At 39.4% G+C, this 22500-nt stretch overlaps 2 protein-coding genes across 5 annotated transcripts in view; one reads left to right on the plus strand and one right to left on the minus strand.

The window, feature by feature from the left end:
• Positions 1 to 10808, plus strand: part of rnf208 (ring finger protein 208) — a 12802-nt gene extending 1994 nt beyond the window's left edge. For 3 of the 4 annotated variants that reach the window (XM_060895347.1, XM_060895348.1, XM_060895346.1), the window contains exon 2: positions 8863 to 10808. In XM_060895347.1, coding sequence (XP_060751330.1) covers positions 9646 to 10434 — 789 coding nt within the window. In that variant the 5' untranslated portion in view covers positions 8863 to 9645 and the 3' untranslated portion in view covers positions 10435 to 10808. Of the gene's footprint in view, positions 1 to 688; positions 735 to 8862 lie in introns of those variants that run through there. The other variant, XM_060895350.1, reaches the window with a different exon arrangement.
• Positions 10809 to 10891: 83 nt separating this feature from the next.
• Positions 10892 to 22237, minus strand: si:dkey-106l3.7 (uncharacterized). The gene is made up of 6 exons (XM_060896677.1): positions 21167 to 22237; positions 17994 to 18161; positions 14333 to 14477; positions 14000 to 14076; positions 13203 to 13303; positions 10892 to 11900 (listed from the first exon to the last, which is right to left on the minus strand). Exons 1-6 carry the CDS (start codon positions 22235 to 22237, stop codon positions 11831 to 11833), a joined length of 1632 nt encoding a protein of 543 aa, XP_060752660.1. The 3' UTR covers positions 10892 to 11830.
• Between the last annotated feature and the right edge of the window lie 263 nt (positions 22238 to 22500).

Raw genomic sequence — 22500 nt, forward strand, 5'->3', positions numbered from 1 at the left:
AGATTCTTCTGTTCTTGTCTGTCAGATTCAACATCCACCTCACGGTTTGATGTGTTGTGTGTTCTGAGATGCTTTTCAGCTCACCATGGTTGTACAGAGTGATTATTTGACTTACTGTAGCTTTCCTGTCATCTCTGCTCTCTGGTGATTCCATCCACAGTTATGTTTTTGTTTTTCGTATAATTCTGTATAAATTCTATCGACTGCTGTGTGTTATGTAAAATAAGCAGGTCCTGAAATACTTAATGCTTGTAATTTCATGTATTGTGCTGCTGCTTCGTGATTGGCTGATTGCATAACCGTATTCTATATATATATATATATATATATATATATATATATATATATATATATATATATATATATATATATATATAACCGTTCCTAATAAAGTGGCCGTATCCGTATTTACAACTTTGCTAAAACTTCGAGAACAAGATTAACAACAGAAAATACGTAGCTAAAATATGTACAGTATGATAATATTAACAATAACAATGTGTTTACAGCACAGCAGCTGATTTACATTTAGTAACACCCCCAAACTTCCATAAAAGGCTAAGCTCTTTCTTTTATTTATTTATATTTTTTGTTTTAGAGAGCTGAAAGTTCATCTCCCCCCATAAAGCAGCTCACCACGTAGACACACTGCTGTAGGGTGCCACTACTTTCAGTTACTGGAACTTCAGCGTGTTCTGAAAACGGATGTTTCAGCAGTGGATTTTACACATCTGGTGATTTATGCATGATTAGTATTCATCAATATGCGCATACTATTATGAAGAAAATCAACGTTACAGAAATTGTTGTAAATCTGTTGGGAATTTTGGTCTGGTGTGTGAAGAAATTTACATGCAACTTAATTGGGATAGATTACGGATTCTCCAGAGTGTATGTGTGTTTAATGCATTGGAAGGGGTGTGTGTGTGTGTGTGTGTGTGTGTGTAGCAGCAGATACAGGAGGAACAAAGAGTCCTTGCCAAACTGCAGGCAAAATGGCTGACGCTTGCTCTGAATGACAGGCACTGAATTATTAAACGCACACACACACACACACACACACACACACACACACACACACACACACACACACACACACACACACACACACACACACACAGATATAACATGGCTGAAGGAGTCCAGATAAAGAGTGCAAACCTGTCTGTGTTTGTGTATGTGTTTTGGATGTGACTTTTTATAGGGCGAGACAGAGACCTGTAGCCTGATAGCATCTCATCTCACAAGAGACATGCTGCAGTGTCACTGATTGTGTCTCAGAGCAGGTGGAATGTATTCACATTCACATTTACACTCACACTCACACACACACACACACACACACACACACACACATGTGAAGAGACAGACAGTGAGGGTGAGGGGAAGAAGAGAATCAGGAATTTTCTGGGTGGTGCATGTGATGGGATTGTTGTGTGCTTTTTGTTTGTGCGTGTACAGTATGTGTGTGTGTGTGTGTGTGTGTGTGTGTGTGTGGTGGTTGTGAGTTAGTGTGTATGTGAGCGAAAGTGGGAGTTAACGGGGAGGTGGACAGGAATGTTCTCGATCTCAGAATAAAAATATTGAATGCTGGAGAGTTTATTAGGTCAGACAGATGGGAGTGAAGGTAGAGAAAATTTCATATCACACTTGTGTGTGTGTGTGTGTGCGTGTGTGTGTGGCTTTATCTGTGTGTGTGTGTGGCTTTATCTGTGTGTGTGCGTGCGTGTATGTGTGTGTGGTGGAATGCGTTGTGATATGGTTTGTTATGCATAGCAACTGACCGTGTGTGTGTGTGTGTGTGTGAGAGTGTGTGTGTGTGTGTGTGCTTGTGTTTCTGCAACATAAATGGAAATGAAATATCTTCACAAAAAAACAAATCCAGGTCTTCACCATCTGATGTGGTAACAAATCTGTGATCGTACAGCAACACAGAAATAGAGACTTCACATTAAACTGGAAAATATAGAAGTTTCCATAATTATGTAGCTTTGTTTTCCTATTTAAGCTTAGACAAAAATTTATCAAGAGTAACTCCTCCTAGGGCTTTTGAGCCACATGCACCAAATTCGGATATGTTGTAGACCCTGGTCTGAAGTTTGTTGCTTTTCTAAGCGATCCGAGTACCGGTACTTCAGGTACCTGGTCTCAAAATGGCCTTTTTTCCCATAGACTCCCATTATAAACTTTGGAGGTTTATAACTCGGCAAGCCTTCGAACTATCTACACCAAACTCGGCCAGCTCCTTTAGGGTGAACAAACTTTCAGGTACTCTGAACAAACTTTTACATTGGTGTACCGACTGGCCTTTCGGTTGTCCCACAGCCCCGCCCCCAATATATGCAAAATCAAAAAACTTGTGACATATCAAAACACTCAGAACAATGAGAGGAACTTCCTCAAGAGTATTCGGATGATGTCACATGCTCGTCTCCACTTGCCTTCAATTGTTTCACTGATCCTTATGTCCACTCACCTCCAAAAAGTCAAAGCCAACATAAAAGTTTGTCCCTCACGTGTATTCTGATGACGTCACGTGATGTGACGTAATAATCAAAAATTAGCACAACATGGACATGTGACATATCAAAACACTCAGCCTAATGTGGGGAACTTCCTCAAGAGTATTCGGATGACGTCACATGCTCGTCTCCACTTGCCTTCAAATGTTTCACTGATCCTTATGTCCACTCGCCTCCAAAAAGTCAAAGCCAACATCAAAGTTTGTCGCGACGAACTTTACAAATCTAGTTATATTTTTTGATTCAAACCAAAATCTTCAGTTTTGTCCTCGCTCTCTTTTAACTATAGATATCGAACATTGTCTCAAGGAACTTTACAGAACATTTACGATAAAGTTTAAAGTATTTTTTTCTTTACAATAGACACTTACAGACAAAGAAAATGTACAGATATAGATTTAGATCACAGAGCTAATATCTGAAAATAATTTGTAAAGAATTTTGCAAAGTTTTTTTAAAATGTACCTAAAGTTCATTATTCATTATAATAATCATTCATTTCACTTCAACACTCCAAAATGTGGAAAAAGATCCAGGGGGTGTAAATACTTATGCATGCCACCGTACATTAAAAATTCTATATTAAAATAGTTTCATTTTGTTTAGTAGTTTCTTTACTGTACTTATGTCTAATTTCTAGCTGTCTGTTCTTTCCTGCTATTTTTTTAACCTAATCTTTTTAAAATATTTAAAAACTTTTTTACTTACTACATTCTCAAACATGACTACATTCCTCTGTAATCGTTTATCTGGGACCTCGTAAGGCAACTTTCCAGCACCAGACTGCTTTAAAGTGTCGATCTAAATTCTTGACAAATAGAATCCACGGTAAAGTGTCACGTTTTGTACGGTGACGTCTAAAGTCGGAGTCGTTAGCGCGCTAGCTTACGGTTGTGAGACGAGGAATAAAGCTGTTGTTTGTTAGCACTAGCTACAGTTCACACAAGCCTGTGGCGCTAATTTACAATCAGGAGCTAAAATTGGTGTGTGGTTTGTTTATTGATTTGTTTACTTGAACTTTTACCAGAGAGTTTAGGTTATTTTGGGAGGTTTTGGTAAGTTATGTGAGTAAATTTGAAATTTTGTATTCTTTGTGTGTGAGACAAACTTCTACAAATTCGTCATAGCTGATTGAGTCGAATCTGAGTTAAAGGGAAACTTTTTCTCAATGTAAACAATTAAACTCTGTGTGTGTGCATGTGTGTGTGTTTGTGTGTACGTGTTTCTGAGCTCCTACATAGGGAGGACTGTGTTTGTGAGCCACCACACCTACCCTCCATTTCCTCATTAAAACCCTGTATACTTACACTCCCCCTTCTCCCCCCACCTCCCCCTCCCTTCCTACCGTGTGTGTTGTGCTGACTGGGTCACACACACACACATACACATTTTATGACATTAGCAGCCTGTTCTGTTGGAGTGTGACGGCGCTCCACCTCTGGCCCATGATGCAGAAGTCAGCAGCTGTAACAGCAGGAGGCTTTAACATCGCTGCTGCTTCTGCCCTAAGCTGCTTATATAACCACAGAATCACTGCACTGTGTGTGTGTGTGTGTGTGTGTGTGTGTAGAGAGAGAGAAATGCCACTGACAAATGATGTGAATAGAAAGATACAATAAAAACATATTTTCAAGAAAGGAAAAAGGACAGATGGGTAACAGAAAAAGAAAAACGAAAGAAAGAAAGAAAGAAAGAAAGAAAGAAAGAAAGAAAGAAAGAAAATATCTAAGGGAAAAAAAAGGAAATGTGGTAAAGAAGTGAATAGATTAGAGTGAGAGTGAGAGTCAGGGTTTGTGTTATAGGAAAATGAACAGACTGAGAATCACAGCAGTGAGAGAGACTCCTTCATCTCAGCTCAAAATCCTCCATTTTAAAGTTAACACCTTCCTTCTGTTTCTTAATACACGGTGTGTGTATGTGTGTGTGTGTGTGTGTGTGTGTGTGAGAGAGAGAGAGAGAGTGTGTGTGTGTGTGTGTGTTTATGTGTGTGTGTGTGTATGTGTGTGTGTGCGTGTGTGTGTGTGTGTGTGTGTGTGTGAGAGAGAGAGAGAGAGAGAGAGAGAGAGAGTGTGTGTGTGTGTGTTTATGTAAGTGTGTGTGTGTGTATGTGTGTGTGCGTGTGTGTGTGTGTGTGTGAGAGAGAGAGAGAGAGAGAGTGTGTGTGTGTGTGTTTATGTGAGTGTGTGTGTGTGTATGTGAGCATGAGTGTGTGTGTATGTGTGTGTGTTTGTGTGAGTGTGTGAGAGAGAGAGAGAGAGAGAGAGTGTGTGTGTTTATGTGAGTGTGTGTGTGTTTGTGTGTGTGTGTGTGTGTGTGAGCATGAGTGTGTGTATGTGTGTGTGTGTGAGCATGAGTGTGTGTGTATGTGTGTGTTTGTATGTGTGTGTGAGAGAGAGTGTGTGTATGTTTATGTGAGTGTGTGAGTGTATGTGAGCATGAGTGTGTGTGTATGTGTGTGTGTTTGTTTGTGTGTGTGTGTGTGTGTGAGCATGAGTGTGTGTATGTGTGTGTGTTTGTGTGTGTGTGTTTTCTGAGGCCTTCAGCAGATTGTTAGCACGGCAGCCATTTTCTCCACCAGATCACACGCCTACAGAGATACCAGCGTGTGCTGATGTCAGATGGTAGATTCACACTCGTTCTTGTGTGTGTGTGTGTGTGTGTGTGTGTGTGTGGTTATTTTTGGAACTTCCTCACAGTTCTCTGCATGTGAGTGATGGAAGCTCTCAGCTTTAAGACTCAGAGATTCAGCAAATGGAGGCCAGAGTGTGTTAAGTCTCATTACTCCACGGAGCTGCTGAATTCTTCATCCTGACTGGTCAGAAACTGGTGATGAATTTTCTAGAACAGCGGCTCTGACAGTACTGCAGCTGAAAGTCACAGCTTGTTCTGATATATTTATCAGTACAGCTTACACATAAACTTGTGTAATGCTGATATGGAAAAGTTTTCAGTAAGGAGATGTTTATTTCAGTCTCCAGCGTCAGTGCTTGTGTTATCATTCTGTCCAATCAGAGGGAGTTTTAGATTGAACCTAAAAACAGAGAAGAAAACTCTGTTGTAATTATCGCAACCTCATTTTGTCTGCACTAGAACCCTGAGCCGGTTCCCTGAATGAGCCGCGGTTCCAGATTTAACCCTTTGTCTATAAGTGCAAGAATGAATTTTTTACTAACGTCATATTCTCTACTCCGATTACCGCTGACGAACAAGGGGAAGATTAAAATAGAAAAATACATATATAAAGGTGGGAAAGAAAAAAAGCAGGTTAATAATAAAAGGAGAAAGCAGAAATGAAATACAAGGATGGAAAAGAAAGAAAGAAAGTGGTGCATGTGTGTGCATGTGCGCGTGCGTATAGTGTGTGTGCACGTGTGTGTGCATGCGTGTGTGTGTGGTGTGAGTGTGCGGTGTGTGTGTGGTACAGTATGTGTGTGCATGTGTGTGGTGTGCGTGCGTGTGTGTATGTGTGCATGTGTGTGGTGTGTGTACGTGTGTGTGCATGGTGTGTGTGCGTGTGTGTACGTGTGTGTGGGGTGTGTGCGTGCTGTGCGTGTGTGTGCGTTTGTGTATGTGTGCATGTGTGTGTGTGTGGTGTGAGTGTGCGGTGTGTGCATCTGCGTGTGTGTGTGGTACAGTATGTGTGTGCATGTGTGTGGTGTGCGTGCGTGTGTGTATGTGTGCATGTGTGTGGTGTGTGTGCGTGTGTGTACATGGTGTGGGTGCGTGTGTGTACGTGTGTGTGGGGTGTGTGCGTGCTGTGCGTGTGTGTGCGTTTGTGTATGTGTGCATGTGTGTGGTGTGTGTGCATGTGTGTACGTGTGTGTGGGGTGTGTGTGCGTGTGTGTACGTGTGTGGGGTGTGTGTGCATGGTGTGTGTGCGTGTGTGTACATGTGTGTGGGGTGTGTGCGTGCTGTGCGCGTGTGTGCGTGTGTGGGGTGTGTGTGTGTGTGCGTGTGGGTGTGTGCGTGTGTGTATGTGCGCGCGTGTGTGTGCATTGGATGTTTAATTTTTTGGAGAAAATGTTTTGTTCTCACTGTGTGACGTTTTCAGTGTTCAGGGCGGCTCTGAAACTGACAAAAGATCAAAAATAGCAGATCTGTTTATAACTGAACACACACACACACACACTCTCTTTCACTCTCTCTCTCTCTCTCTCTCTCTCTCTCTCTCTCTCTCTCTAGCTCTCTCTCTCTCTCTCTTCTGTTATCTGTCTTTTCACTTTTTTCTATTCATCCCTCATGTAGGTCACCTCTCTCTCCATCTTCATCTCTCAATCCACCCACATCAAATGTGTCACTTCTCCTCTGCACTTCCTGTCCTCGTCAAGATAACAACACAAACTTGTATCCACACACACACACACACACACACACACACGCGCATTCTCTGACTTTCTCTGATGACTAGATCCTGCTTGTCACACCACAGAATAAACCGCTTTTGTTCCCGAGCGGTGACTCATTACAAACCTACATGCCGGCGTCTATTCCACAGTCTGCCTCACCGTGCCGTGCTGCGCTGCTTGCTTCATAACCTGCGTCCATAACAGTTGGGCTTTTATTCTGTAAGGTTGGGACAGGTTGTCCTGCAGCAAGGTCAGTCCTGTGTTCACTGCAGGACTGCTGACGGAGCGACGTACCACATACTCGCTTTTCAGCCTGTCACAGCTTAGCTCTGTGGCTCTGTCTTGTGATTTCACACAGTAAACAGAGAAGGACAGAAATACAGAGAAGTGTGTTTCTATGCAGAAATTTGTATTTGGGTTTGAGATCTGAAGTTTGCATCCTGGTGAATTTGTTAAAACAATTCACTAAACAATTTAATAAAATTGGTCCATTTGATTTTTTTTTTTAAAACTAACTGTTTAACTAATGCTACATTTCTTTGCTTCTGTTTAGCAGCACTACAAAATCTTAGCATCAACCAATACTCTGATAAATAAATACTCTAACTCACTACCTATTCACAAGCACAATTGTTACATCCCTACTGCCTGATTAATATATTGGACTTACACACTACATTCCCTGACATAGACAATCCCCATTAGCTAGAATCCTAGCAAAAAAATGCTAAAGTACATTTAACATCTTGCTAGTTGGAAGATGTTGCACTGTTCTTAAGCTAGTGGTGCTGACTAATGCTAACCCAATATTATATATTTTCTATATATGTCTAATAGTATAATTGGATATATTACATATTTTTGCAGTGCTACAAAAACTTACCACCTTCCTCTCCTCTGATAACTAGCATCTAACTCACTAGCTAGTCACAAGTACAAATGTTATGCCCTTACATGGCTGATTATTTTATTGGACCTACTAACTACTTTCAAACCTAGCAAGAAATGCAGAAGTATAATGTTAATTTTTTGAAACCTTGCTAGTTTGGAAGATGCTACAAGGCTAGTTGGCTGTTCTCACATATGTTATTGATGTTGTTGACAAGGCTTTGGTGCTGGAGAGAATCTAAAATCCAGCAGATTCACAAGACCTTGGTTACTCAATGGCGTTAAGTAACAGTGTTCTTACTGTGACTCCAGCGCGTTTCCTCCGAGCTCCCGGGTTTCATCCCACCTCCCAAAACATGCTAGTAGGAATATTTTGAACATTTCATTGTCTCTAGGTGTGAATGAGTGTGTCAGTGTGTGTGTGCATGGTATTGTTGATTCACAGTATCAGCTGTTGACACATATACAAACATACATTAGGATTTTCTAATTATCTTACTTTTATTTTACTGCATGTGTTATAGTGTATGGGGGCACGGTGGCTTAGTGGTTAGCACGTTCGCCTCACACCTCCAGGGTTGGGGGTTCGATTCCCACCTCCGCCTTGTGTGTGTGGAGTTTGCATGTTCTCCCTGTGCCTCGGGGGTTTCCTCCGGGTACTCCGGTTACAGCAACATGGTAGGTTGATTGGCATCTCTGGAAAATTGTCCGTAGTGTGTGTGTGAGTGAATGAGAGTGTGTGTGTGCCCTGCGATGGGTTGGCACTCCGTCCAGTGTGTATCCTGCCTTGATGCCCGATGACGCCTGAGATAGGCACAGGCTCCCCGTGACCCGAGGTAGTTCGGATAAGCGGTAGAAAATGAGTGAGAGTGAGTGTTATAGTGTTAGAGTATGTTGCATTAGTAGCACAAATTCAGAACTGGTTGTTTCCTACCAGCACTTCCAGAGTGTATGGTCTAACCGGTTTGACCTAACTGATCTGTGTAGTTTAGTCAAAGTCTGTGTAGTCAGTTATCTGTGTAGTCAGTCCAAGCTGGATTTTCCAGCAGGAATAAATAGCTCTGTCAACTGACCACATAACCATCACTGTTTTGTCTTTGTCACAGGAAAAGAAACTAACAACCCATGGTGTAGACAAGACCTGGCTGGATTCCTGGGACATTCTTGGACCAGTCAAGAGTGAACCCACACCCTCATTCACATAGACCTCTTGAGGAATTCCAAGCTCTCTTAGACAAGAACGGATTCTTCCAGATTTTTCTGTTGCCTCAAGAACCACTCGCTCAAAAAAAGGTTCTCAAGTCAAAGGAACTTCTCGATTGTGCCATTGACTTAAACACAAGTGTCCACTTACTGTCTTACTGACTTTGGGAACACTACTACCCAAACCCAACAAGTTTGCAATTTTAGACCTTCTCACAAGGAACTTTCTATATAGGTGCTTATAAGGTGTATACATGTATATATAGCTATATATTTATATTGTGTCAGCTTATATATACAGTTGTGGTTAAATATTATGTACTGTGCTCAGCAATTTCTTTGTAAAACTAGATTTTTTTGTTAGACGCTGAACAAAAGTATTAATAAACAGGGTATAAGTCTCAAAATCACTATTCTTTATAAAGAACTGGACATTGAAATCTATTGCATTAAACTTATAAACTCTGATAAAGTCTGTAAAGCTGTAATCAAAATTTCACCATCTACATTAGTCCAAGAAAAGTGGCCAGTGGAAGAACAATGGACAAAAGCATGCGTCCTCACGTTCCCTGCAATGGCTGAGTGTCCTTCTTGGATTTTTCTGAAAACACCACTCACAGGGTTGTGTTAAATACCAAACACACAAACACACAGCTGCAGAGATCATCCAACTCTTTCAGGCGCGAATGTCCTGTCTGAGGCACCAGCCTGTGACCATCCCAATGGATACAGTCAAGATCATCCAATCAGAGAAATTCCCACGGGAGTGCCCTGTACCTGTGACCCAGCCTCGCTTTGCACCTCCACCCCGTGTGGCCTGGGATGGAGGAGGTGAAGGCGAGGTTATCGTTAACCAGGCCTGCAGTGACCTGTCAATCGAGGTGAATGGTAACACCATGGTCAACCCTCGTCCTCTGGCATCACCTCCAGCACCAGTCCTCCGTCGCGAAGCTAGCTATTTAGCCCAACGCAAGGCTAGCAACAGCGAGATATGCTACCACCAATTCCACTACAAGATGGATGACGTAATCGTGAACCAGTACGTCCTGCGCTCCTCGTCCACCTCATCCTCCTCATCATCTTCGACGTCTTCGGGCCCGGTGATGCCATGTGAGCCGCTCGATTGCCCGACTTGCGGGCACACGTACAACTTTGCAGGGAAGCGTCCAAGAATCCTTTCGTGCCTGCACTCGGTGTGTGAGGAGTGCCTGCAGATCCTGTATGAGTCCTGCCCCAAGTATAAGTTCATCTCATGCCCAACGTGCCGTCGCGAGACCGTTCTCTTCACCGACTACGGTTTGGCCGCGCTCGCCATCAACACCAGCATCCTGAGCCGCCTGCCGTCTGAGCCTGGAGGGACCGTACAATGGGGAGGAGATGCTGACCGCAGCTGCTACCAAACTGTGCGCCAGTACTGCCAATCGGCTTGCACGTGCCACATTGCTAACCCACTCTCCACCTGCGGCATCATGTAAACATAGATCTAAACCAGTCCACCAGGTGGCACTGTTTGAGCCAAATCCACCAAACCACAATACCAGTGATCCTACTATTCCAAAAGCACCCTCCCTGTTACCTTGCCAATGCAGTTAATATCTATAGATCTATTTAGCGCAGACGGTTGCTGTCTGGACTTTAAAGAAGTGAAAGAGACACTTGTGCAAGGAGCCAAGAGAAATGTTATATCAGAGTAAATGTATTTTATGTACGAACTGATTGATCCCTTTTCCCTTAAAAGTTCCTGTTTATCTTGTTTGGATGTGTTTGTCATTGACATCTCTTCACATGGGAATGCCAAGGAGACTTTGTCTCCCCCTCTCTCCTGGGAAAAATAAAGCAAGTAAACAAATCAAGTCAAAGCTGTTGACTGTCGTCTGAACTTGAAATTGGGGATTCATGTGTGAAAAATACAGAGACGATGAAAAACAAAAATTCTCAGACAAAATGATCATGTTCTATAAACATGAGTATATACAAGCATAACAGCATTATACTGTACATCTGTACATTCCACATTACACAAATTACAAGACGAAGCAAGAGACAGAGATAGACACCTCTTCTGTTCGTAATAATTTAGCAGCACACAATACAAAAGATAAAAATATAACAAAATACCAATACACATGGCAAAATATCCAATGTCCTCAAATCCTGAGAAATTTCAGAGTGCTTCTTTGACCTACCTGAGTTTTTTTTTTAAGGTTAAAGAGTATTTTTTAATAATTAAAATCATACTCCTTAGTAACAGTGTACACCAGTGTACAGTAAATGCCTAAGACACCGTAAGTGCTTAACCTTAATGCATCTAACATGCATTTATAATATCTATTAAATACTGGCAATCTTTAATAAGACTTAATTATTTAGGTTTTTATGAATGTAATTCTGGAATAAACAGGTTAATGTGCAGTACAAGCCTGAGTCATCCCCGACCCACTCAGGCTCTGCACCTTACCCAAAAACCTCTGAACTCTATCCTGAAACACTTTTTGGATGTGCACCAACTCTTTAACACCCATTCACACCTTTAACATCCATGCCTGGCTTTCTTGATTTAAATTAAATTATAGTGAAGCTAGCATTAGCTGGAAATGTCATAAATATGCTCATAATCTCCATCCATTATGGTTTCATGGTTTTGCACTTCTATCTTTCAATGAGTGTTCAAAATCACATATATAGCCTGATGAAAATGAAAAGGAGGGGTATTCCAGATGTAATGCTAGATTTAGGCAACATGAATCTTTGATCATTTGAGTTTCGTATATAAATATCCGTATACAAATGGCAGGTTGATGGAAGGTGTGAAGAATTTCCACATTGCATTGTGTCCGTTTATTTGTATTATTAATACAATTCGAGTCCAGGTCAGAATCGTGTGGTCTTTCTTCTGTTCTTGAAAAATTGTCCAAATGTCCTCTTTTTCTCATTTTGTGAGCTGCAGAAAAACAGAAACCAGACAAATATTGATCAAAACACAACAGTTTTTAAAAAGCTGGCTTAATAATTCTGATTGGTGTTGGAATTTCTATATACGTTTTCTATAGTATAATAAAGAGATTCTTTAGAATTTCCTATAGCATCTATAATACATTTGTTTAATTACAGTAGTTAAACAGGGCCTTGTTTTGTCGACATTCCACTATGTTAAATATTCGTATTAATAATTATCAGTAAAATGTTTGGTCCTTTAAGAAGGACAATCATTTATTCATCTATATGGTGACATTTTATCATCGATGGAGACTTTTATATAACATTTATAAAAGCAGTCTCCAGTGTCCAGAGCTTTAAAGGTGAGTAATTTTCAGTTGCTTCCGGTTGCTTAGTAACATGAAAACCATGAAAATCTTCATTTTTCAAGAAAGAAACTTCAAGAAAGAAAGAAAATTGGATTCCACTGATGGATTTACTTCGTCAGATTTGTCGGATGTCCTACAGCATGAAAAATGTAACTACAATTGTATAAATGTAGATATGTAATTACAGGAAAAATGATTTGAAAGATGATCAGCTCTAACTCTTGATCACCACATGGGACTCCTTCCACAGCCAAAGATTTAGTATTTCAGGTATGTAAAAGAAAATGATGTCTGCCTCTGATGTATAAAATGCACTTATAATGTCATATTGGATATGCTGTTAAAAGCATCTCCAATCTTACAGATCAGTATACCCTCAATCTGGCATTGAGGATACTGGATGATCCATAACACCCACTTTTTCTAGAGTTCTCCTTACTCCCATCTGGATGTAGATTTCGAATGCCACCAACAAAAACTAAACGTGCCATTACAACATCTGTACCGTGGAGCATTCAGTTACTGAACAGATCAGACACAGGCACATAGACTTTTTAAAGAAATTTTTTAATTAGCTATCGATTCATTTTTAGATATTGGACTGATTATTGTATGTCACTATCATTGCTGTGTTTGTGTTGTTTATGTTTTGTTTTTTTGTGTCTTTTATGTTTGTAATGTTGTTGGATGTTAATGTGGCTTCCTTGAGTGCAAAACAAATTCCCTTCGGGGAAATAAAGGTTTCATTCATTCATTCATTCATTCATTCATTCATTCATTCATTCATTCATATAAAACAAACATTATAATCAGCAGATTTTGATTACCAAAACCCAAACTTAAAATGCACCAATTAAAACTTTTTAAACACTAAATTAGGTCAGACGAGGTCCCATAAATCACGTCAATGGATATCTTTGGGTGTGCCAAAATCTCACCTGCTGCTGCCCTTGGCTGCTTTTGACTTTTCATTCCATCTGAGTGAGCTAATCTTCACTTTCAGGCTGTTACTCGCCTTCCGCTGCTCCATTTCAACCGGCTGGATGAGCAAACACATAAACAGTGCATGAACAACAATCGTTATGACACACGAAGCTACATAGTACATTCATTTGAGTGACACAGTAATCTTGCAGGGCAAACAGCCAAGCTTTGCTGGAAAGATTTGAATATTTGTAAAATTTGTACATGGTGTATATGTCATACTTTTCTAAGTGTATCAAAAATTCATCATTATGAGCTCTATGAGCTGTAACCATTTCTGACACATTATCGAAGGCAAAATCTTAAAAATATTGAAGTGAATTTCAGAAACAGTATTTAGTACATCCAAATTCTGTGTCAAATTTAATGCTAAACTAGAAATTTGGGTAAAATTTGTGTTATATCCATCCAAATCCATCAGAGTATCAAGGAAAAAAATGCATGCTGTATATCTTAAATATATTTAAATTTAACTTCTATTTCTATAACTTCTATTGTTTGGGATATCGAACATTTCCTTGATTTATTTCAGAAGAAATGCAAATTTCCAGATTTTCAGCATTTTCTTAGAATTGTTATCAAGTTCCCAAAACACATTATACATAAGTGACATACGCAACATAGACGTTTTAATGACACAGTAAACGTGCTCACGTTGTAACATGTTGGTATACGGATGCTATCGAAACACACACTAAACCAGTTTCCAAACCAGAGTTTCTATTCTTCCAGAAATGAACCTTCCTCTTACCGACTGTGGGGTTTCAGGCTCTTCCAGTAAAATATCTGTAGATGGGAAGTGCTCAGCTCGAGGGGCTTTAGATTTATCTACAGAAGACATAACGTAACCTCATAAATCCATCAATTGCACAGAAAATATTTCATACTTTGCTTAATTATATTTAATTACTAGTTTAATTAAGATCTGAGACAGATCCGAATAGTTACTCACCACCTAGTCATTAAAATTATTCTGTATTCTATTTATACTTTATACTTCCTGCTAGAAAAAAAGTGCTATATTTATAGCATTATTAAGAATGTGATCGATGTGATCGATGTTATACTGCAGTGTTATATTTACTTCGCTGTTTGATAAAAGTCCACGTATCGGACACGCTCCTTCGACGGAACGGCTCAGAGGAAAGTCCTGGTTGAGCTTCGACGTCAATGAAGTCAAGCTTCTCACCGTCTGTGGAGTCGATATGTGTGTTCTGCGTGCAGGCAGCCTGCAAAGAGTTTCAGTGAACATTATATTGAAGAAACTGAACACTGGACACATCAGACATAACATACAAACTGCAGACAAAACATGTTTACACAAACACAACATAAATAAAAAGGCTGACTGACACAAATGCTACATAACATGACATGGTATAGTGCAGTGGTCTTCACTATTTTTTTCATGTGAGCCACACTGATAGGACAAAGTCAATAGGAGAGCCACTTTCACCGCAAAGTATGCCAAGTTATTCAGTCTTAAATAGCTTATCTGCTTAAATACAATGTACAATATTGCAATATAATAATAATAATTACTCGAGTTGCGGATGATGCATGCTCCCCATCAGTTACCTCTTTTGTCACTGTCACATTGCTTTGTTGCTGTTCATTTTGTGTGTGGGATTGTTTGATAAGAAATCGATCCATTTTTTAGTCCGTGTGTACAGTAAACACAAGTTGTTAACTAGCATGAAACACAAACTAGCTTCTGGCAGGCCGCCAAAAACTGGCTATTGCTCAGAACGCAGTGAGTCAGTGACGAGTTAAATAATATATATAAATATATATTATTATTTGTAATAGAGCACATTCGTTTTTCTATGCTTCCCTGATTGTTTTTAATGTTATTTAAATGAAAAATAAATTTTAACCACATGATCATATCATCGTATTATTTACTGCCATGCGAGCCGCATATTAAAGCTTGGCGAGCCGCAGGAGGCTCGCGAGCCGCGCAGTGAGTAACACTGGTATAGTGTATGTAAAACAGCATAGTAAAAAAAAATTCAATTTCAATTTTAATTCTATTTGTATAGCACTTTTAACAATGGACATTGTCTCAAAGCAGCTTTACAGAACATAAGAAATATAGTACAAAAAAAATTATATTTATATTAGCCTTATATTGAAATGTGTTTGTATTTATCCCTAATGAGCAAGTCTGAGGTGACTGAGATGACTGAGGTGAGGAAAAACTCCCTTAGATGTAAGAGGAAGAAACCTTGTGAGGTATCAGACTCGAAAGTGAACCTCATCCTCATTTGGGTGACACTGGAGGATGTGATTATAAACTGTTATAAAACACCAGAGGGTGTTCTTATGAATAATGTCCTTTCTACAGTCAGACACATTCAGATGGAGTTCAGTATCCAAGAGCTCCTGAGCAACATCTTTCATTATAAATTCAACACCAACTCCTCCATACAATTTATCTGATATCAAGTAACTCCAATAGGAGAGATTGTATAGCACACAACAGTACAGTATAATATAGCAGATAAAATAGCTACAGTATGGTACAGTAACATCTATTTGGCAGACACTCTTATGCAGAGCTACTTATGTTTCTGATCTAAATTTATACGATTTAATTGAGTAATTGAGGGTTAAGGGATTTGCTCAGGGGACCAACAGAGGCAGCTTGGTGGACCTGGGATTTGAACTCACTGAACCATCCAATCAGTAGTCCAATACCTTAACCACTAATTTACCACATCCCACATACAGTAGCTAAAACAGACATGTTTCCATTCAAACTTATAGACTAAGTTCATGACACTTAGTTTCTTCCTAACGCACTCCAAAGCTGAGATACAATACAACATAACAGAGCATAGTACTGTGTAGTATATCATAGTATACGTACAATAGATACAAAACCTCCTATATACTAGTATAGCACAGTATGGTAGATAAGATATATTATAATATATTTTCATCTCTACCAAATGTATGCACTGCACAGATGTAATTTAACTGATGCAAGTAGTAAATGTTTAAATTTGTGTGTAGTAATCCTGTGGATGTTATTAGAGGAAATGAGAGGCTCAGATCTCATTGTTTGAGACCGATATTTTGAGACTAAGTGCACTTCTGTATCATCCTGCATCGTCCTGATGTATGACGCAAATCCGAGAACGTTCATTTTTTTTAGCTTACCATTTTTAGGATTAAAAATCTCATGTCCTCGGATCGTCACCAAATTCACACTGTGTGTTAGGGCGGTCAAGACTGACACAGGAATGTATTATGTATTAATTGTAATAGATATGGTATAATAGAATATTTAGATAAAATATATTTATATATTTCTACTCAAACTGCATGTGTACTTTAACTGATATCAAGTAGTAAATGTTTACAATTCTGCAAACATTTCTGTGTATGTAATTGAGTGTAATTTTTTGGAAATGTAAGGCTCAGGTCTCAGTTTTTGAGAGTGATGGTAAGAAGTGCAATCTTGTGTTAGTCTTGATCGTCATGGCAAACGTCTGAGAACGTTAAATCTTTTTTAGACTAGAAAACCACAAAGGCTTAACCTTACTTTACCTTTTTCTAGGTGACGTTCTCAGATCTTCACCAAATTCACACTGTACAGTATGTTAATGGGATCAAGACTAATACAGGAATGCACTTAGTTTCTTCCTAACATACTTCACAGATATGATATGTATAATGTAATATAACACAAATACGTCAATGTTGACACAAATACTACTGTACACGGACAAACTAACTGAGGTTATGCTACAGAACTAATTAAAGATTAGCACAATACAATACAATTCAATACTGTCAATATGATACAATTCAATTCTGACTTTTTTTTTTTTTAAGTCAAATGCCGGTCAACAAAACCTAAATGTACACAATGTACAGTAATTACACATACAATCTGACAGCCAAAGAAAACAAATCATAGTTTTAAATACAACACAGACAATGGAGGATTCACAAAGGTCTCATTAAGTCTTTAGTTAACATCAATACTGTGCAGATGCATCAAAAGACTTATTCACTATGCAAGTATGTGCTGTTGTTAAAAAGAACTGCCCTCTTGTGTTTCATCTGGATTTGAACTCGGGTCAGTTCGAGTTGTTCGGGCGAGTTGCTTAGCAGCTGATGAGTTTTTTCAGAAGAACAAAAATCTCCCTGAGATTAAACAAGAACAAATCATAAGCAAGAAATATGTCTGAAAAGACTACGACGTCACCGGCTCGTGAGATTCGGCTCGTTAGAGGCTTAAGATGATACGGTATAATTATGCATAATAGTAGCTGTGCTGTAGACAGGCGGTAACTGGTAATGAGGTGATACTGGGGATAATTTGTTGAGGTGTTAGATCAGCCGGGATGTAGATTTATGGTAGTGTTATTAGGATGGTGTGGTGTTTATGTGATATGCCCGCTCAGGAGAAAACTGCAATTCAGGGGATTTTATACCACAGCGCTGTAAAATCTCAAAAAGTAGACTTTTTTTTAATAACAGCACTGCAACTATAAAAACAAGTGTATAGTCCTGCCCTAGTGCTGTTGTTTCTATAACAACAGCTCTTACACATGTACTTGCCTTATAGAGATTGTCTTGCTATTTAACCCTTTTTCTAAAAGAACAAAAAATGGAATTTGCTTGTTTGGTTGTGTCCATGTTCAGCATAGAATGGATGTGATTCTTAAACCTTAAAAACATTTCTGTGCCACTGGAATAAACTGTTTTTTTTAACAACTGGAGACTCTGACCTTAATCTCCGTCTCTTCCATCTCGTCACGGCTGTTCATTATCACCCGCTGCAGCTTCTGGTTCTCCCTCTGGAGCCTGGCGATCTCCTCTAACATGCGGCACATTTGCTCTAGGTACAGAAACCCAGGAGGCAGATGATCCCAGTCAGGTCCAGTGGCACATGCAGCCTGCTGACACACACACACACACACACACACACACACACACACACACACACACACAATGTACAATTTAATATCAGTATATCCTGAAATCTTATTTCTTTTACACTTTTCATATGTATGTATATAGTTATGTGTATAAGTATCACTTTATTACGTATTTCAGTACTTTCACTTGTCTCTTATTAAATACTTCAGGTACTTTTGCTAGTGCTGTTAAAAAAATATATAATGTTTACTATAAAGGCAATACACTTTAGCCTGCTTTCTTTAATGCTAGTTCTTGGATTAACTGTTTTTCTCTCAGGTTGGTTTTCTAACATGACTGTACTAAAGGTTTCAAACAGGTGTGTGTGTGTGTGTAGATGTATACTTGTACACTGTTTAATGCTTAACATCTATACAATCGAATGCTAGTTTTTATTTCAGCCTATTTACTGTAATGCTAGTTTTTGTTTTAGCCCATTTACCTTAAAGCTAACTGTTTATTTAGCCAAATTTCTGTAAAGCTATATTTTGGGTTAGCCTGTTTACAATAATGCTAGTCCTTGAAAAATTATTTCTGTCAAGTACGTTTTCTTTTCAGCCTGATAACCATTTTATTTACCTGTTAAGACTGTTATGATTAACACTTTTATTTTAATGCAAGTTCCTTTGTAGTGCAGAACGAAGAAAGTGAGTGTAGTGAATGTTTTATACAGGAATGTGTGTGTGTGTGTGTGTGTGTGTGTGTGTGTGCATGTGTGTGCATGTGTGTACACCTGTACACTGTGTACAGTATGTGTTTACACAGTGACGTGCATGCGAGGTGATCAGCTCATTATCTGGGCTTATAAGAGAAAAAAGCAGCTTGGTGTAACTGCTGCTCATTTGGTGACACGATTCAGACATAGTTCTCATGTCATTTGTGTATCTCTCTCTGATTGCTCTCGGTCAGTGCAGCAAAACCCCATATGTGCTAAAGAAACGAATCTTTAGCAAGATAAGAAAGATGCCTTTTGTGCTTGAATTGTAATAAAATTCCAAAAGTATATATAAAGTGTATTAAAATGTATAAGGGCTAATTAATAAACTATTATTTATTAATAGGAAAGTTTTATAATATTTTCTTACATTAATTTAGCATGTCCTTGATCTAGCTACAATGCTGTAGACAAAAATATCAAAATCTTCTGATACTATTGTAGTCATTTTTTTTTTTTTTAATATTGAGTCTTTAATCAGGATTAATCAAAGCTAACTTTAACCTAAACATTCTCTCAGCTTTTATTTCTAATATTTAATTTAAGCTTATGAGTAAATGATAATTGTTCAAGGAATAAGAGTCTAAAGTTTGTTGTTGTTTTTGTAGATGTTAGGAGTTAGGATATGAGTCATAATTAATGGCTATTGGCTAAATCATACTGCCTTGTCACTTCCTATTTCTGAGGCGATAATTGGAGTATGTCATGTTCATACAGTATGCTTTGTTTTTGGTTAGAACACATAACACAAATGGCTATGTTTGATCTTAACCTTTTTTCACATATTGACTTTTACTTTGGCACCATGACACACATTTTTCAGATAGCTACAATAGCTTGATGATGATAATGTAATTTTCATCACCATGTAAAAATGTACAAATGAGCGGACGCTGATCTACAAAAACGAAAATGAGCAAAGCGCTAACAATTCAGTTAGACATTCAGTACAGAAACTGTTCTTTACTGTACTCAGGTATCAAAATGATCTGAGTCTCCCAGTCATAGTTATGACTTATGTACAACTTCCTGGCGGGAAACTTGAATTCATGCTAATTCTGATTCCGTGTGAAGGCAGCATCGGTCCTCGCGAGCGAAGTGTTGAACTTTTGTATAAATATATAGAACGGTGTGATATGAACATAAAATTTGGAATGAAATGTGAAGTCAATGCAGATCGTAGAATTGAATTTATTTTCTAGCTACACATCTATGTGAATAATCCATTCACAAAAAAAAACCCAAAATGATTCCAAATGATATGATATGATATGATATGATATGATATGATATGATATGATATGATATGATATGATATGATATGATATGATACGATTTGATATATTCAACTGATCTGTTTCCTGGTCTTCTTTATACAGTATCAACAGTTCCTTCTTTTGAGTTTCTGCTTCTCACGACGATGTATTTCGCTCCGAAATGGATCAGGATGCACTTTTCCGTAAAAGCTATTAAAGGAACTCTTTGTGTTTGCACCAGAGCTACGAGTCCAGTGGACAATGACATAATGGACGTTTGGGTCACTTCCAGTTCTCCAGTCATGTGGTTCAGGACACAGCTGGACTGACTGTACTCAATAACTGTGAGCTAGATTTTACAGTGTAGCTGAGCACTATAACACAGGGGCAACCATTTTGGACAACTGCCATCAGCAAAAAAAAAAATGTTCGCAAATGCAGTTTGATAATGAGTCCATCCTTTAAAGCAGGACGTGTTCATTGCACAGCTAAACAATGCTGTACTGAGCAACTTCATGAAGATCTGTAATTAGGCTTTTGATTTAGACTTTCATTAACCACATTAGCCATCAGTGCAAAAGGAACGAAGCAAACAGGGTTTTTCTTAGAACTACTCCATTTTTATGTGTTCACCCTTCCTTTAAACTCTGCCTTCTAACAATTGTAGGTCATGAAGGAAAAACAGTACAGAACCGATGTAAATATGGACTTTCCACCATAGCTAATCTCTAACTACTTTCTGCAACTACAACAAAACGGAAATGTCTGTAAAGTTTTAGCTCCTGAAACCTACTACACCTATGAATACCACCTGAATTTCCACCCATGATTAAGAAATTATAAAGCATATTTTGGCAACATTTCTTTAACCCCTTGCACCTTCTTCTCTGAACAAGTACTTTACAACACTGTGAAGTGGAACAAAAGCTGCTTAGATTTAAAATGTCAAGAATTCTAGATATACTCCATTTGAATATTGTATAAATGACACACAGTGAAGTGAGACTCTTACCTCTTGAAGGTCTCTCGTATTGATAGCAGGCTGCTGCGGTGTGTGCGTTACTCTAGGAGTTTCTGACGATCTCTGCTCATCAGCCGGCTGTATGTAAGGCCTTCCTGGACCTACGCTTCCAACTCTGGAGCGAATCGAGGGTGTGGAAGGACTGCTGGATATGGAAGTCGTGTTACGACGTCGAATTCTACCATCCACGCTTCTTCTCCAGGCTGGCTCTGTTCTCTGCAGTGCCTCCTCCACCCTCAGCCCGGTTGTCTCTGAAGGTTTTGTACCTCCTTTAAGCACTTTAAAACTTTCCCGTGGTGAGAAACATGAGGAGGATGATGAGCACTGAGAAAGAGCTGGTGAGGAAGATGTGGGACGTAAATCATTCTCTCCTAGCTGCGAAGCCTGTGAAGTTAGGACACGATGCTGAGCGGTCAAAGGGCTGACCACAGATGGCAACTCCACTCCAGAGTCCTCTGATTCAGACCTGACAGCAGCTCCTGTGAGCCTTAAAGAGTCTGCAGATGCTGAGTCGCTGCCATTCTGGTCCAGTTTTTTTTCAAAAGCCTCTGCTGATCTTGAGCATTCAACCGGGTAACCCTCAGCCACCCAGGTCTCCAGCAAACACCCGAAACTCCTGTACAGATTCATCAGTCCCGATTTCAAACTCAATAGTGCAACCAAGCTCCGTCTGAGGAATAACCTCAGTGTGTGTGCTCTCTTAGCACTCAGTGCAACACCTATCCTACCTGACAGGTGATGACAGAAGGCACGGAGCAGGAAGTGAAGCCTAAAACTCGTTGAGCAGACTTCAAGGCAGCTGACACAATCCGCCCACATTCCTCCTTCATCCTCCCAGATCAGGCTCTGCCGAACGGCCACTTGACTTTCCACTCTTCCTCTGATTCTATTCCCTGAAGTCCCGATCTGCCTCGACACGTCTGAACGTGACAGGCTTCTGAAAACAAAGACACAGAAACCACAAGCATAACATAAACCGAAACTCAAAGCAAACAGCCCGTGGCCACTTGTGCTAGCATCCAAACCTGTACTGTCGGAAACACAACCCAGTGTCAGGGGCATTTCATTCAGTTAGAGTTATTTCATTTACACATCTTCCAGAAAAGGAATTTTTCCAATTCATCTATGTCTGTACCTTAACCACTCAAAGGTAGATTTTATCGTAGAGTGGATGAGTAATACTGAGTCACTCATTTCACCATGTATGTGAAACATACCCAAAGTGTGCATAAAGGTGAAAAGCATTAAAGCATTCCTGTAGATTGATACGATTCACATTCCTGCGTTTGAAGGTAAGCTGCAGTTACACAGCATCAGATAAATAT

The sequence above is a fragment of the Tachysurus vachellii genome, chromosome 20 (assembly GCF_030014155.1).
Source record: "Tachysurus vachellii isolate PV-2020 chromosome 20, HZAU_Pvac_v1, whole genome shotgun sequence".
Classification (NCBI taxonomy): domain Eukaryota; kingdom Metazoa; phylum Chordata; class Actinopteri; order Siluriformes; family Bagridae; genus Tachysurus; species Tachysurus vachellii.